Raw genomic sequence first — 13990 nt, 5'->3', positions numbered from 1 at the left:
AAATAGCAATAGTAGTGGTAACAGTAATAATAATAGTCAGTCCAAAAGTGTAGCTGGGCTAACCTTGGACACTGTAGTGAGCCCGGGCTAGTCAGGGAGACCTTTGAGGTTGCGTTTGTCTCTGATGGGGGCATTGATTTTGCCACCCAAGCTGCCTAGCACTTTAATATGGGAAAGTACTGGTCCCCTTACTTGTGGTCAATGGGTCACCTGGGCACTGGAGTGTCATGAAGTGCAAGCGGCCCTGCTCCCTCGGCAATCTGACCTAGGTTGTAGATATTGTCCTTCACTCATGTCTATGAGACTGCTCCTTCACTGAGTTACCGATATGCACTGCTTGTTATATTTCATGTTGATGTGTTAAATCATGACGGATAACAAGTGATAAAAATACTAATCATGCAATATTTAAAAAATATATATATATATGTGTGTGGTTAGGTACAGGCAGCATCCCTTAATCAATGATGTTGCGGCTGAGGCCTGCAGGGACACAGGTGCCAGTGTCACTATGGTGAGTGAAAAACTGATTTCACCTGAGAAACACCTACTTGGTCACACGTATCAAGTGACTAATGCTCACAATAACTTTGTGCCACCCCAGGGCAGTTGACTTTAGATAGGGGTAGGGGAGGTTTACTGGCTCTAAAAAAGTTTGTAGTGTCCTCTGATCTACCGGAGAGTGTCTCATAGGTAATGATTTGGAGACTTCAGCTTGGGCTGAAGTGGAATTGGAAGCACATGCAGCCATGCTGGGCATCCCTGGGCACATCTTTGCCCTGACCAGAGACAGGCCAAAAAGAAAAGGGAACAGGAGTCCCTGGAGCCTGGAAAAATGCCCCAAAAGGCTCCTAAAAAAAAAAGAGCAGACAGGGTAAAAAGTTACTCCCTACTCCAGCTTCCAGTAAAGATTCTACTCCTGAGGGAGCTCAAAGCTGACACAGGCTTTGAAAGAGAGCAGCTTCAGTTTTGGCTTATAAACCCCTTTTACAAAAAGAAAACACAAACTCCTGGACCAGTGACCTCTTAAAAGCCTCAAGAGGACTGCAGAGGAATGCCGTGGGTGTCGGGTGCAGAGTGGGGAGGACTCGCGGATCCGGTGCGGCTCTGGAGTACTTTGGAGTTTCTTTCTGGACAACACCGCTTAGGACTGGAATGATTAGTCACCTATCAGAAGGGGACTGTGACGTCAACTGCCTAAACTGGCAACTCAGATGCTTCCCGGGGCCTCTGCCTACCTTGTATTCAAGATCGCATAATCAAGTGGCCACCTGGAGGAGCTCTGGGCACTACCTCTGGGATAGTGTTCGACAGGGGAGTGGTCACTCCCCTTTCCTTTGTTCAGTTTCGCACCAGAGCAGGGACTGGGGGTCCCTGGATGGGTGCAAACCGGTTTATGCAAGGAGGGCACCAAATGTGCCCTTCAAAGCATCCCAGTGGCTAGGGTGTTATCAACCTCTTCCACAGGAATAGCTTTGTTCTGCCTTCCTCTGCCTAAGGTCAAGCATCAGGAGGGCAGAAACCTGTCTGAGGGGTGGCAGCAGCTCGGGCTGCCTGGAAAACCCCAGAAGATTGGTAGGAGCAATGCTGGGGGTCCTCTAAGGAGCCTCCAGAGTGCATGGAATCATACAACCAATAGTGGCAACAGTATTGGGGAATGAATCCGACATGTTTGATACCAAACATGCCCAGGTTCAGAGTTACCATTATGTAGCTAGACAAAGGTAGTGAGTGACCTGTGTTCAGTACACGGGAAAAATGGCTTCTGCGCACTTACGAAGTCCAGTGTAATGGAGCTAGGGTTCGTAGGGGCACCTATGCTCATGCAGGGGTGCCCTCACACACAGGGACCTGCCCTCTGGGCTAAGAGGGCCTACCATAGATGTGACTTACAGTGACCTGGTGAAGTGATCTGTATTGAAAGGTTGCATGCACCTTTTCACACAGACTGCAATGGCAGGCCTGCAGGCACATTTTGCATGAGCTCCCATGGGTGACAGAATACATGCTGCAGCCCATAGGGAACCCCTGGTGCCTCAATTCCCTGGGAATCTGAGTTCCATACACTAGGGACTTATATGGGGGGACTAGTATCTCAATTGTGGGGTGTGCAAAGTCTTAAGCAATCAAATTTAGAGGGAGAGAGCACAATCACTGGGGTCTTGGTTAGCAGGATCCCAGTGAAAACAGTCAAAGCGTACTCATAGCAGGCAAGAAGTGGGGGTAACCATGCCAGAAAGAGGGTACTTTCCTACAGTAACTACTTAGGAAGTCACCAAAGAACAGTCTCACATAACTAATAAAACCGTTTGCATTTTTGTATGTGACTTTGGAACCAAATGGCATTCTTAAGAATATATGCATGAAGTTGCAACTAAAACACACTGTAACGTTACTGTGAGGATTAAGGTGTTTATTAATAGAATCACTCAAGTCTTACCTCAGGTGACGCACTTCGCGATGGCTCATTAGCTTCACTGTCACTTGAACTGCTTTCACTCTCAGAATCCGATCCAGAGCTGCTTTCTGAACCACTGCGACTGCTGGATTCATCCCTGGAGTTCTCTGCTCCTTCACTATTGTGCTGTGATGGCTCAGAGTGACTGAAAAACAGGATAAGCAGAGATCAGAGTATCTTCTAGACATGTTGATACAGCCAAAAAGCAAATGAAAATCTACGTACCTGAAGAGAAAGCACCCTCCAACATACCACAGACAAGACTGAATTAAGGCATTTTTTATTTAAAACGGGAATGTGGGAAACAGGAGCTTTAACCAGCGGTGATATACATTTGTTTGGCAACATTACTGAAAATACATAAAAGTTTGCAGTTTTTTTGTTTTGGAGCACCAGACAAAAAAATCATGCAATATTTCATGTTGCACGGATCCTTGTCAAATGCTACAAAGGGGTTATGCAGAAGATACATAGTACAGAAAACACTGTGTTCTTGGCAGTGTCACTGTCCAGAAAGTATTAATCAAGCTTCAAGGTTGCTTATGACTAAGGCACAGTTTTGTTACTTCAGCCATAAAAAAGGAGGGAACAAAAAAAAAAAAAAAAAAAACTTTCCAAGCAGTGCAAAAGAGTGAAATTGAAAATGTAAAAACTTTACTGCCCAAAATAATACATTAATAAAAAGGTGGTGCTGTGCAGTCTTTCTGCGAGTCTATGTTGTTCAATCCCAGTTCATTAAGAGCACAACTTGACCTTTCAGCCCTGCCATTATACCAAACTTCTACAATTCTGTAGGCCCCAATACCTTGAATTGGCCACACACCGGCCTCACACCTCATAAGCATGAGCACCATGCCTTTATCAATGTTATGTAGACCAAAGCAATGTTTTTGTGCTTCATGATCAACAGAAGCTTACTGTTTGTTAAAACCAGATTTTTTGTTAAAGAAAAGGTTACTTATCTTTGATAACAGTATTTCTGGTTGATACATAATCTTGTGCATATTATTACACCTTATAAATTTCTTTCCAGGTTTCAAGACAAGTCTGGAAAGATTACCCTGCCAACAGCTCTCCAGCATAGCCCTGTTGCACCATGGTTCTTTAGTCACAACATGACCTCGTTTGACATAAACACATCAGAGTATATTAGGTACCATCCAGCATGCTAGTGTAAATATATGGTACTTTTTTTTTTCACCCGTCAAGGCATGCAGAGAGAACAAAGCAATAATCAAGCAAATTATGTTTCCATACCATGAGATCTTACAACAGTACTAACTAACTAGGGAGAAGAGAGGGCACAGAAGTATCTATTGGCGACTGCGTGCCCAACAGAAGGAAAGTGCTACTTACCCTCTATCTGCTTGTACGATGTAGTGCTGTAGATTCACACGGTTAGCATACTCCTACCATGTAGTGTTGGGCTAAGATGTTTGCAACTAGTTTTTCTTTGAAGAAATCTTGAGTCATGGGATGTGGTGCGACTTCTCTTGGTATACTTTGCATATCCATTTGCGGCTCCATGTAACATTTAATTTTTTTCACACAGCAAAGGAGTGTGTATGGAGTCTGAACTCAAATAAGGTGCATCAAGCGCAATGTGGGTGAAAAACAGAAAGCTAGTGATCTTAAAAAAAAAAAAAAATGACTTCCACGGAGAGGGGGCGCAAGTGAATCCACAGCACTGCATACTGCGAACATATGCTTAGAATAAGTAGCTTTTTACATTTGCAGCATGTGTGGCTGCAGATAGACTTTTTGTATAGGCTGTAAAACAGTACCCCTCCAGAAGCAGTTGTCAGCGTGAGAATTAGGCAGATATCTGAAATAAAGACCTTAAACCAGCTGGTCCAAAATGGCTGTTGAGGGCTAAGATGTCCACACTGTTGTACTTGGTGTAGGAAGGCTGGCCTGGTGTGTGGTGAACACCGTTGGTGTTTGCACCTCATACCAAGTCCAGACAACCCCTTATTAGTTAGTGAACTGTGTCTAGGAAGACATGGCTCTCTCATGGTAGCTGTGGTGAGCAGCTAAGACTAATCTAGGAGTGTAAAGCACTTGCAATACCACAGTAGCCACACAGTAGCTTATCTCACATGAACAAAACTACACAGTGTTGCAAAAATAAAGGTAATTTATTACAGTAACACTGAACTAGATTACTATAGGTAGACTGCTTACTGGGGATAAATATGCACAGTAAGTACTAGGAATTAGCATAGAAAAACAACAAGCATTGTTAAGAAAAACAAAAAGTAGCTTGCGCTCTATAGGGGAGCCAAACCATATAATTAAATGGTGGAATGCAAAGTCAGGTCCCACACCCAAGGATGTGGAGTTGTTAGTAGGGAGCTGGGAGAGCTTGGAGAGTCATCTAGGTGAGTACCTAGATGATCCCCAGCGACCAGGAGAGCAGAAGTAAGTTACCTGGCCTTCCCACAGACTAACAAAGGGACCCGGAAAAGGACGTTTTTAGTAACAGGACCAGTCCAGTAGAACCCAACAGTGGATTCCGGCTGAAGAGGATTTGCAAAAGAAAGGGTCAGAGTCCAGTCCACACAGATGATGTCCCAGGTTGGTCGCAGGGTAGCAGTCGGGTCAGTGGTCAGGTAGACCACCAACAAGCCTTGGCAAGTGCAAACCGGGCAGAAGAAGATTTGCAGAGCTGAAGAGGCCCAGCAAGGACCGGAGGACTCGACCCTTGGAGGGGAGTCCGGACTCACCCTTAGCAGTCGGGAGATCCAGCAGAAGCAATCGTAATCCCCACAGGCACCCCACTGGCAGCAGGCACAATAAGTTGCAGTGAAGCCCAGTCAGCACACCTGGAGAGGAGTCCCACATTGCTGGAGCAGCAGAAAGGAGATTGTCCTTGCGAGGATGAAGTGCTGGAGGCCGGGGCTACTTGGAGCCTAAAGATCCCTCGGAGCAAGACTCAACAAACCTTGGTTGCTGGAAGAGTCGTGATGCACAGGGATTCTGTCCTGCAGAGAGAGGCAAGGGCTCATTGTCCCCGAAGTTGGACAGAAGGCCGAGAGGACAGAGAGGACCACTCAGAACCACCACCTGTGTTGGGAGATCCACGCAGTTCCAGCGGAGAGCAGATCCCAGCAACTGGACGTCATTGCCTTAGGTGCCTGCGGATGCAGGGGAGGGACTCCTTCACTCCAAGGGGATTCCTTCTTGCTTCTTTGGTGCAGCTGAAGTCTTGCTGACCCCACCATGGAAATGTTGCAATTGCTGGAAGGAGCTGGAGAAGGAAAATGGTACTTATATAGTAGACATCTGTTCGCGTCATGTAGTGCTGTACATTCACATGCTTTGCATTAGTCCGCCATCTAGTGTTGGGCTCGGAGTGTTACAATTATTATTTTATTTTTTATTTTTTCGAAGAATGTTTTCGCGTCACAAGATTGAATGACGACTCTTCTCAGTGGTACACTGCATGGGCATAGAGTCCTTTGTTAGATTGTTTTCCCGAAGGCTGGTTAATTTAAGAGTGTGTATATATAGATGGTAAAAGAGAGGGATACAATGTATATACATATTTACAATACATTGTACTACAACAACCACAGGTTTCCGGTGAGGAGGGAGGGCGCAAGTGAATCTACAGCAGTACATGCCACAAACAGATGCATACTGGGTAAGTAACATTTTCTATTTGATGGCATGTGTAGCTATAGATACACATGCTTTGCATTGACTGTAAAACAGTCCCCTCCCAAATAAGGGGTGGCTAGCCTGTAGGAGTTGGAGTAGTTTGAAATAATGTCTTAAGTACTGCTTGTCAAACATTTGCATGTGGGGAGCTAAGACATCTACACAGTAATTTATAGTAAATGTGTGTGGTGTAGACGATGTAACAGCTTTACATGTATCTGATATTGGTATGTTCCCCAAAAGGGCAATTGAAGCTCCTTTTTCTAGTAGAATGTGCTTTAAGAGCTACTGGTAGCTGTCTTTTAGCTTTAAGACAGCAAGTATGAATACACTTCACTATCCATCTAGCTAACCCATTTTATGAAATAGTATTACCTTTGTGAGGTTGCAAAAAAGCTACAAACAGTTATTTTGATTTCCTAAAGTCTTCTGTTTTTTGATGTAATACATGAGAGCTCTTTTAACATCAAGGGTATGTAGAGCTCTTTCAGTGACAGAATCTGGTTGTGGAAAGAAGACTGGTAATTCCACTGATTGACTAACATGAAAAGGTTAAACTACCGTAGGTAGGAACTTTGGATTTGTCCTCATGAATTTGGAAGAAAGGTTCAATTTCACTAACTCTTTTTAAAGCAGTTATGGCTACTAAAAAAGCAACCTTCAGTGAGTGGAACTGTAAAGTACAAAAATGCATGGGTTCAAATGGCAGACCCCATAAGTCTTGTGAGTACAATATTAAAATTACATACCAGAGGTGGAGGAACTCTAGGTGGAATGACTCTTAAGGCCCTCCATGAATGCTTTGATCACAGGAATTGTAAAGAAAGATGTTGTCTATTTTGAAGGTAAGCAGCTATGGCCGCTAAATGAAGCCTAATGGAAGAGTATGCTAGATTCGCTTTTGTAAGTCTAACAAATAGCATACAATGTCTTGCACTGAAGCCTTAAGTGGATCAATATTTTGGGGTTGACAATAATATACAAAAAGTTTCCATTTAGTAGTATAACATTGTCTAGTTGTGGGTTTGCGTGCTTCGGTTGGAATATCCATACATTCAGATGGAAGCTGTAAGTAATCAAATTCTATTACCTCAGGAGCCATTTTGAAAGAGTGAGTGTGCTGTGATTTGGATACCTGATTTAGCCTTACATTTGAGTCAACAGATATGGTCTGCTTGGAAGCTTGGTACTACGGACAGATCCAATAGTGCTGTATACCAATGTTGATGTGCCCATGAGGGGGCTACAAGATTCATAGCAATTGAAGTTTGTTTCAGTTTGCGTATCAAATGAAATGAGTGGGTGAGGAGGAAAAGCGTAAGCAAATATCCCTGACCAATTCATCCATATAACATTCTCCTTGGATGAGGGTGCGGGTCTCTGGATGTAAAGGGCATTTTGAGTTTTCTTGTGTGGCGAAGCAATCCAAGTCTGGAGTTCCCCATTGTTGAAAGTATTTTTTAATTACTTGTGGGTGAATTTCCCATTCATGGACTTGTTGCTGAATCTCGCTTAATAGGCCCGCTAGTTGAATGTGATTGTGAACTCCCCACTTCCAAACTGTCTGAGCTACAAAGGACAATTGAGATGAGTGCGTCTCCCTCGTTTTTTTTTCAGATAATTCATTGTCGTCATATTGTCTGTAGGTTTTAATACCACCTTGTGTGAGATTTGTGTCAGAAATGCTTTGAGTGCTAGGAAGACTGCTATTAATTCCAAGTAATTTATATGGTAAATCTGTAGGATGGAATCCCATTTCCCTTGTATGGTGAGTTTGTTCAGGTTAGCTCCCCAACCTATCGGTGATGCACCTGTTGTAAGAGTGGCCTGAAGCACAGGGTCCTGAAAGGGCCGCCCTTCTGAGAGGTTGGTGTGATTCCACCATCGCAGAGAGAGTTGTCTGGCAGTCCAACACTACTAGATCCTGAAGTTGACCTCACGACTGAGACGACTGTTGGGAAAGACACTGCTGCAGTGGCCACATGTGCAGTTTTGCATGTGGACCTATGGCTATACAGGAAGCCATTGTTCCTAATAGTTTCATCACTAGCTTCATAGTATAATTGTGACTGTGTTGTAGTTGAGAGATCAGATTGTGAAATGCTTGAATTTTTATTGGGTTTGGATATGCTAATCCTGACTAAATGTTTCAGAATTGCTCCCAGATATGGCTTATTTATGATGGCTGCAGGTGGGGTTTGAGGTAGTTGATTGTGAATCCCAAACTGTGTAAATGATCTACTGTGTACTGAGTCTGTTACAGACAATCATGAATTGTACTGTTTTTTTTATTAGCCAGTCGCCTCGTTATGTGAACACGTGTTGTCCTCTTAGGAATGCTGCAACTACTGCTAGAAATTTGGTGAACACCCTTGGTGCTTTTACTACCCACGAATGTAAGCACCTTCAAATCGGTAGTGCTTTCCTGCAATGACAAATTTTAGGTATTTGCGATGTGCTGGATGTATGGGACTGTGGAAATAGGCATCCTTAATGTCTAATGCTGTCATGTAATCCCCTTGCTGTAGTGGGGGGAATAACGTTGTGGAGTGACCAGATGAGTGTTCTGAAAGAATGTATAGGTTGAGAGGCCTGAGATCTAAAACTGGTCTTAATGAGCCGTCTTTCTTTGGTATGACGAAGTATAGTGAATATACTCCTGATCCTTCTTGTATATGTAGGTACTGGCTGTATTGCCCCTTTGTCAAGGAGGGAATGTACCTTTCAGTAGAGTGAGAGGTCTTGAGAGAGTTTGTGTGAGCGAGGTGGAATGTTTGACAGAGTGGAATTGAGTTCTAGACAATAGCCATTTTGGATAATTGACAGAGCCCACTGGTTTGTAGTGATGTGCTTCTGTGGAAAGATGTTTGCCAGTCTTCCACCCACAGGAGATATATGCGCTGTGGGGATGTTCAGGAAGTCACTGTTTGGTTGCAGTAAAGGAACCTATGGAAGCGTATGCTTTCCTTCTTCCTCTATATTTGGATCCTCTATAAGACCCTCTAAATGACCCTCTATTATAAACATGTGAGGTCACTAAATTGAGGCCCACAAAAATTGCCTCTAGTTGGTGGGTGTATAGTGCACCCATTGCTTTAGAGGTCTACCTTTTTTGAGTTTTTCTATTGTTGTATCCACCTCTGGTCTGAATAGATGTTCCCTATCAAAGGGTATATTTAAGACAGCTTGCTGTATTTCAGATTGTCCCCGTTTTTTTGATGTTAAGATGGAAGATACTGTAAAAGCTCTTACATCTGGTCCCAGTGGGCCCTATCATATCTTGCTAAGAGTGCCTGTGAGTTTGCTATCCTCCAGTGATTTGCAGCCTGGGAAGCTACCCATTTACCTGCTGCATCTAACTTTTTGCTTTCCTTGTCTGGAGAAGGAGCATCTCCTGTGGACTGACTATTTGCCCTTTTCCTGGTTGCACTAACTACTATGGAATCAGGTGGTAACGGAGTCCTGATAAAAACTGGGTCTGAAGGTGCAGGTTTATATTTCTTATCCACCCTAGGTGTGATCATTCTGGCCCTGACTGGCTCTTTAAAAATGTCAGATGAATGTGTGAGCATGCCTGGAAGCATTGGAAGGCATTGGTATTCCTTATATGTAGCTGTTAATGTATTGAATAGAAAATGCCCCTCAATGGGATCTGTGTGCAGCTGAACATTATGGTAGGCAGCTGCCCTAGCTATAACTTGGTTAAAGGCAGTGATATCTTCTGGAGGAGATGGTCTGGCAGGATATAAATCTGGATTGTTATAAAGAATGGGATATGGGTCATATGGGTACCATGGATTTGTATTTTACTGAACGTCACTAATATCATCCCTGTGAGGTAATGCTGAGAATGTTTGTGGGGAAAACTGTGTGTCTTATGTGGGTGACTGTGGTGGTAGTGGAGTGGAGTGGAAGGACGTAAAGGAGGACAAGGTAGGGAAGGTTAATGTTGCTATGTAGCTGTTTCTCCTCTGTTGAAACTTTCGTTGGTGAAGGCCCAGCAACTAAAGTCTCTTGAAAAGTCAATTTTCTTTTAATAGTTGAAGGAGAAGTAATTATCTTTCCTGTGTCCTCCTGAATATGAAGTTTGTGCTGTTTCGCATCCATAATCTCTAAAATAGGTTCTATAGTTGATGAGTCCTCTGTAGCTGTAATGTGTTTGCTACTGAAGGTTTTCAGTTCAGAAGACTTTGACACAAAGTGTTTGATGCGAACCAAAAGTGTCGGCTCCGAAAGCAGTATGTTTTTTTCCGGCTCCGAGGTCTCAGATTTTTGGCTCGATATGAAAACAGCTGCAGCAGTGCGTTTTGTTGGTACCGAATGCACTTTGGTCTTAGATGCGGAGGTTGACAATCCGGATACATTTTTCGGCTCCAACCATGGCCCGAAGGCAGTGGAGGACCAATGACCAGTGCAGGAGTCCTTTTGACTGTCTTTGGGTGGTGTGACTTGGCAAGTGTACTCATGTACTGTGACGGAGGTATGGACTTGCTGTCGACTTCAGAATCTTGATCGGAGTCTGAATCTCTGATGGATAAGGCTGTGCGCTGTCCCACCTCTTCCTGCGCGTGCTCTCCGAAACTATCGACGTTTCTTCTGTGGACTTGGACACCATCTCTAACTGATGTGCTCTTCGGTTCCGGGTGGTCTTCTTGGATCAAATTATCTGCAGGCATCGCAGGTCTCTTCTCGATGGTCGGGAGATAAGCAGAGAATGCACACCAGATGCTGGTCGTGTATGGGAATTTGGCAGGACATCAAGGACAGAATCGAGCCCCCCCCCCCCCCCCCCCCAAGGGTGCAAAATCGAACCAGACGATCTAAATCAGATCTACTATAGAGTAGAAACGTGAAAGAAACTATATAGATGCAAACAGAACAAGTTAGAATAGAGTTCAGAAATACCAAACCGAGATCCACCGGGGGGGGGGAAGGGAAACATGTCTGAACCAGACGGCAGAAAGAAAACAATCTAACAAAGTACTTGCTGCCCATACACAATATCACAGAGAGGAGTAGTCACTCGATCTCATGATTCAAAAACCTTATTCAAAGAAAAACAAGAAAATTAGTTACTTACCTGTAACTTTAGTTCTCCAGTATTGGAATCTTTCATAGATTCCCATGCTTGAACCATTCCCTGTCGTCAAGATGGGACCCTCAGGTATATTTAACCAAGTAGTATTAACATAGGTTTAAACCTAGAGGCCCTTAGGCCTCTCAGTTTAACACTCTATCAGAGTCCTTTTAAGGACCAAACTTCAAGGTCCACCAATCATCGGGCAACACCACCCTTTAGGACCTTCCTGAGAGAAGCTCCAGCACCTCAGATTTTCTAAGCACAAGTGCGTATAAGATATAAAAGAGAAAAGAGAGGTGAAGGTGAAGGTGAGCTTCTCCGGGGAGGTCGGCGGGTCACATGTGAATCTTTAAAAGATTCCAATACTGGAGAACTAAAGTTACAGGTAAGGAACTAATTTTCTTATTCCAGTATTGAAACTTTCATAGATTCACATGATTGAATCAGAGTAGTAAGCAGTACTGATGCACATTGTATTACGCATTTATCTTGTTCAATACATACATTAATAGCATGTTAAAATACACCTATACATAGGAAAAAAATCTGAACATTATAGGCAACGCTGTAATGAGAATTTGGCATGCATTTCAAATGTCTTATAGGCAATGTGCATATCTGAATTTAGGATGAAAGATGTAGCTCATCTTCACTGGAAAAGATTCCTGAGGACTTCAATCAGTAATGTCTAGTAAAAGTATGGCAGGTCTTACAAGTTGTTGCTCTACAACTGTCTTGAAGCGGTACACCTGCAAACAGCACTGCTGACGAAGAAACTGCCTGCGTTGAGTGTGCATGGACAAATGTTTGCAGTGGCTTGTCCGCCGCCTGATAGCAATATTGAATTGCTGAAGAGATCGATCTAGCAATGCTCTGTTTAGAGAGCGGTTGACCCCGTGTGGGTTCACTGAGAGCTACAAATAGTTGGGTGGTTTTGCAAAATGGTTTAGTCCGGTCTAATTAGAATTTAATACATCTTTTAATGTCTAAAGCGTGTAATGCCTTCACCGCTGGAGTTGTAGGATTTGCAAAGAATGTCCTAAAAACTAAGGGCTCATTCAAATGAAAATCTGAGGGGACCTTTGGAATGAAACACAGATTAGTGCGCAAGCTTATTATATCCTTTTTAATCTGTAAGAACGGATCCTGTATGGAAAGTGCTTGTATCTCACTGACACGCCTGGTTGATGTCAGGGCAATAAGGAGGACGACTTTCCAGGAAAGCAATTTCGTAGAAGCTCCATGGATTGGCTCAAATGGCAGCTATATAAGTTGCACGAGAACAATATTTAAATTCCAGGAGGGAGGAGGAGGTCTGAATGGTGGCGTACTTGTGGAATGGTTCTTTAAAATCATATAGAAAAGAATCAGTTTGCTTAGATGGCATTGGAAGTGCAAAACGCTTAGCTGCTCTTTCCAAAAGATTATGGAATCCTCCGATGTCATCTGGAGGTGAATCTACTTTTGTATGAAAAGGAGAAGGAGGAGCTGGAATAATATATTCATCCCACTCCGACTGGTTCCCTCTGAAATGTCAGTGTCGTGTGGTGTAGGCATATCTGGCATGGCCACATTCGCTAGGGGTAATGTGGTTGGAATGGGGTGGTTACCCTTGAAAGAGGCAATGAAGGAGGTTGCGGTTGCACCTGTTCTGAAGGAGGAAAGCACCTAATGTAGCTGGCTAGTATCGCTCTGCGGTCAGATAGTAATGAGGTTGGAATATACACATCCTCCTGATATGGCGGATCACCTGCATAATACTGTGGATCATAAGTTTCGCCTAACTCCTCACCGTCATCCTGATATTTTACGTTCAACTGTGAGGGGCTGTGAGCTGTCCCAAATGGACCCATATCATTCGAGTCGTCATCACCCTCCAAAAGATATATTGAATTAGAGGAGTTATCTTAGTAGGAGAAGTATGCTCGGGAGTAATTCTTGCTGTTTCCTGACTTCTGCGTATTTTTTCCCTTATCGACAGTGTCGTCGACTAGCTGGCCAACCGAGTCTTAGATGCCTTCGTTGACTGTGTAATCAATGTTGATGTTATCAGCATGGAAATTTGAACCATCGACAGATTCAAGGTGGGAGCTACCGACGATGAGGGCATCAACAATGAAGCCTGCAATGAGGAGACCATAGTCACGGTCATCGACAAAGACTACGTGTAGGTCACAATCAACGATTACGCCGTCAACTTTGTCCTCGTGGAAGACTGGTCGTCGATGTCATCGTCAGCACCACCGTCAACTGTATTACTGTAGAAATCTCCTTTGACAGTGAAATGGCACTCACCGCTATCATCAACGATGAGGCTGTCGTCGACGGTATAGTCTTTGTCAATGGTCTGTCAACTGTATGAGCAAAAGGCAGCCTTTTAAAAGGTCAGCAGACTTAGATGGAGGCAAAGAAGATGATTTTCTAGGCCTTTCCGAAATGCGCACATGTCCTCTTTCCCCTTTTTTGGAGAGTTTGTGAGGTGATGAAGAAGGGCTGCGGCCTTTGTGAGACCCTAAGGTGTTTTTTTGTGGACCTTTCTTGGCTGCTCTGAGGAAGACCTTGAATGATTTCTAGGTCTCTTAGATTACTTTCTGGAAGATGTGGAGGAATCATCACTGTCTGAATCAGAGACTGGGTTGTCTCTAGAATTAAGTTTCAGCAGCCATATTAATAATCTGCCCTCTCTATCCTTCAGGGTCTTCGAAGAGAAGGTACAACATACCTTGCAGTCCTTGGCAGAGTGGTCTGGGTAAAGGCAGTATATGCAGTCCTGATGAGGGTCTTCAGAG

General features: G+C 43.8%; 1 protein-coding gene across 4 annotated transcripts in view; it reads right to left on the bottom strand.

The window, feature by feature from the left end:
* The window catches only part of AFF4 (ALF transcription elongation factor 4), a 902368-nt gene that overhangs the window by 422074 nt on the left and 466304 nt on the right, over positions 1-13990 (bottom strand). For all 4 annotated transcript variants that reach the window (XM_069244725.1, XM_069244727.1, XM_069244726.1 and 1 more), the window contains one exon: positions 2441-2603. In XM_069244725.1, the coding sequence (XP_069100826.1) occupies positions 2441-2603 (163 nt within the window). The remainder of the gene's footprint in view (positions 1-2440; positions 2604-13990) is intronic.

The sequence above is a fragment of the Pleurodeles waltl genome, chromosome 7, assembly GCF_031143425.1.
Source record: "Pleurodeles waltl isolate 20211129_DDA chromosome 7, aPleWal1.hap1.20221129, whole genome shotgun sequence".
NCBI classification, from domain to species: Eukaryota; Metazoa; Chordata; class Amphibia; order Caudata; family Salamandridae; genus Pleurodeles; species Pleurodeles waltl.
The sequence above is the reverse complement of the archived record's forward strand: the minus strand, read 5'-3'. Positions and strand labels throughout refer to the sequence as shown.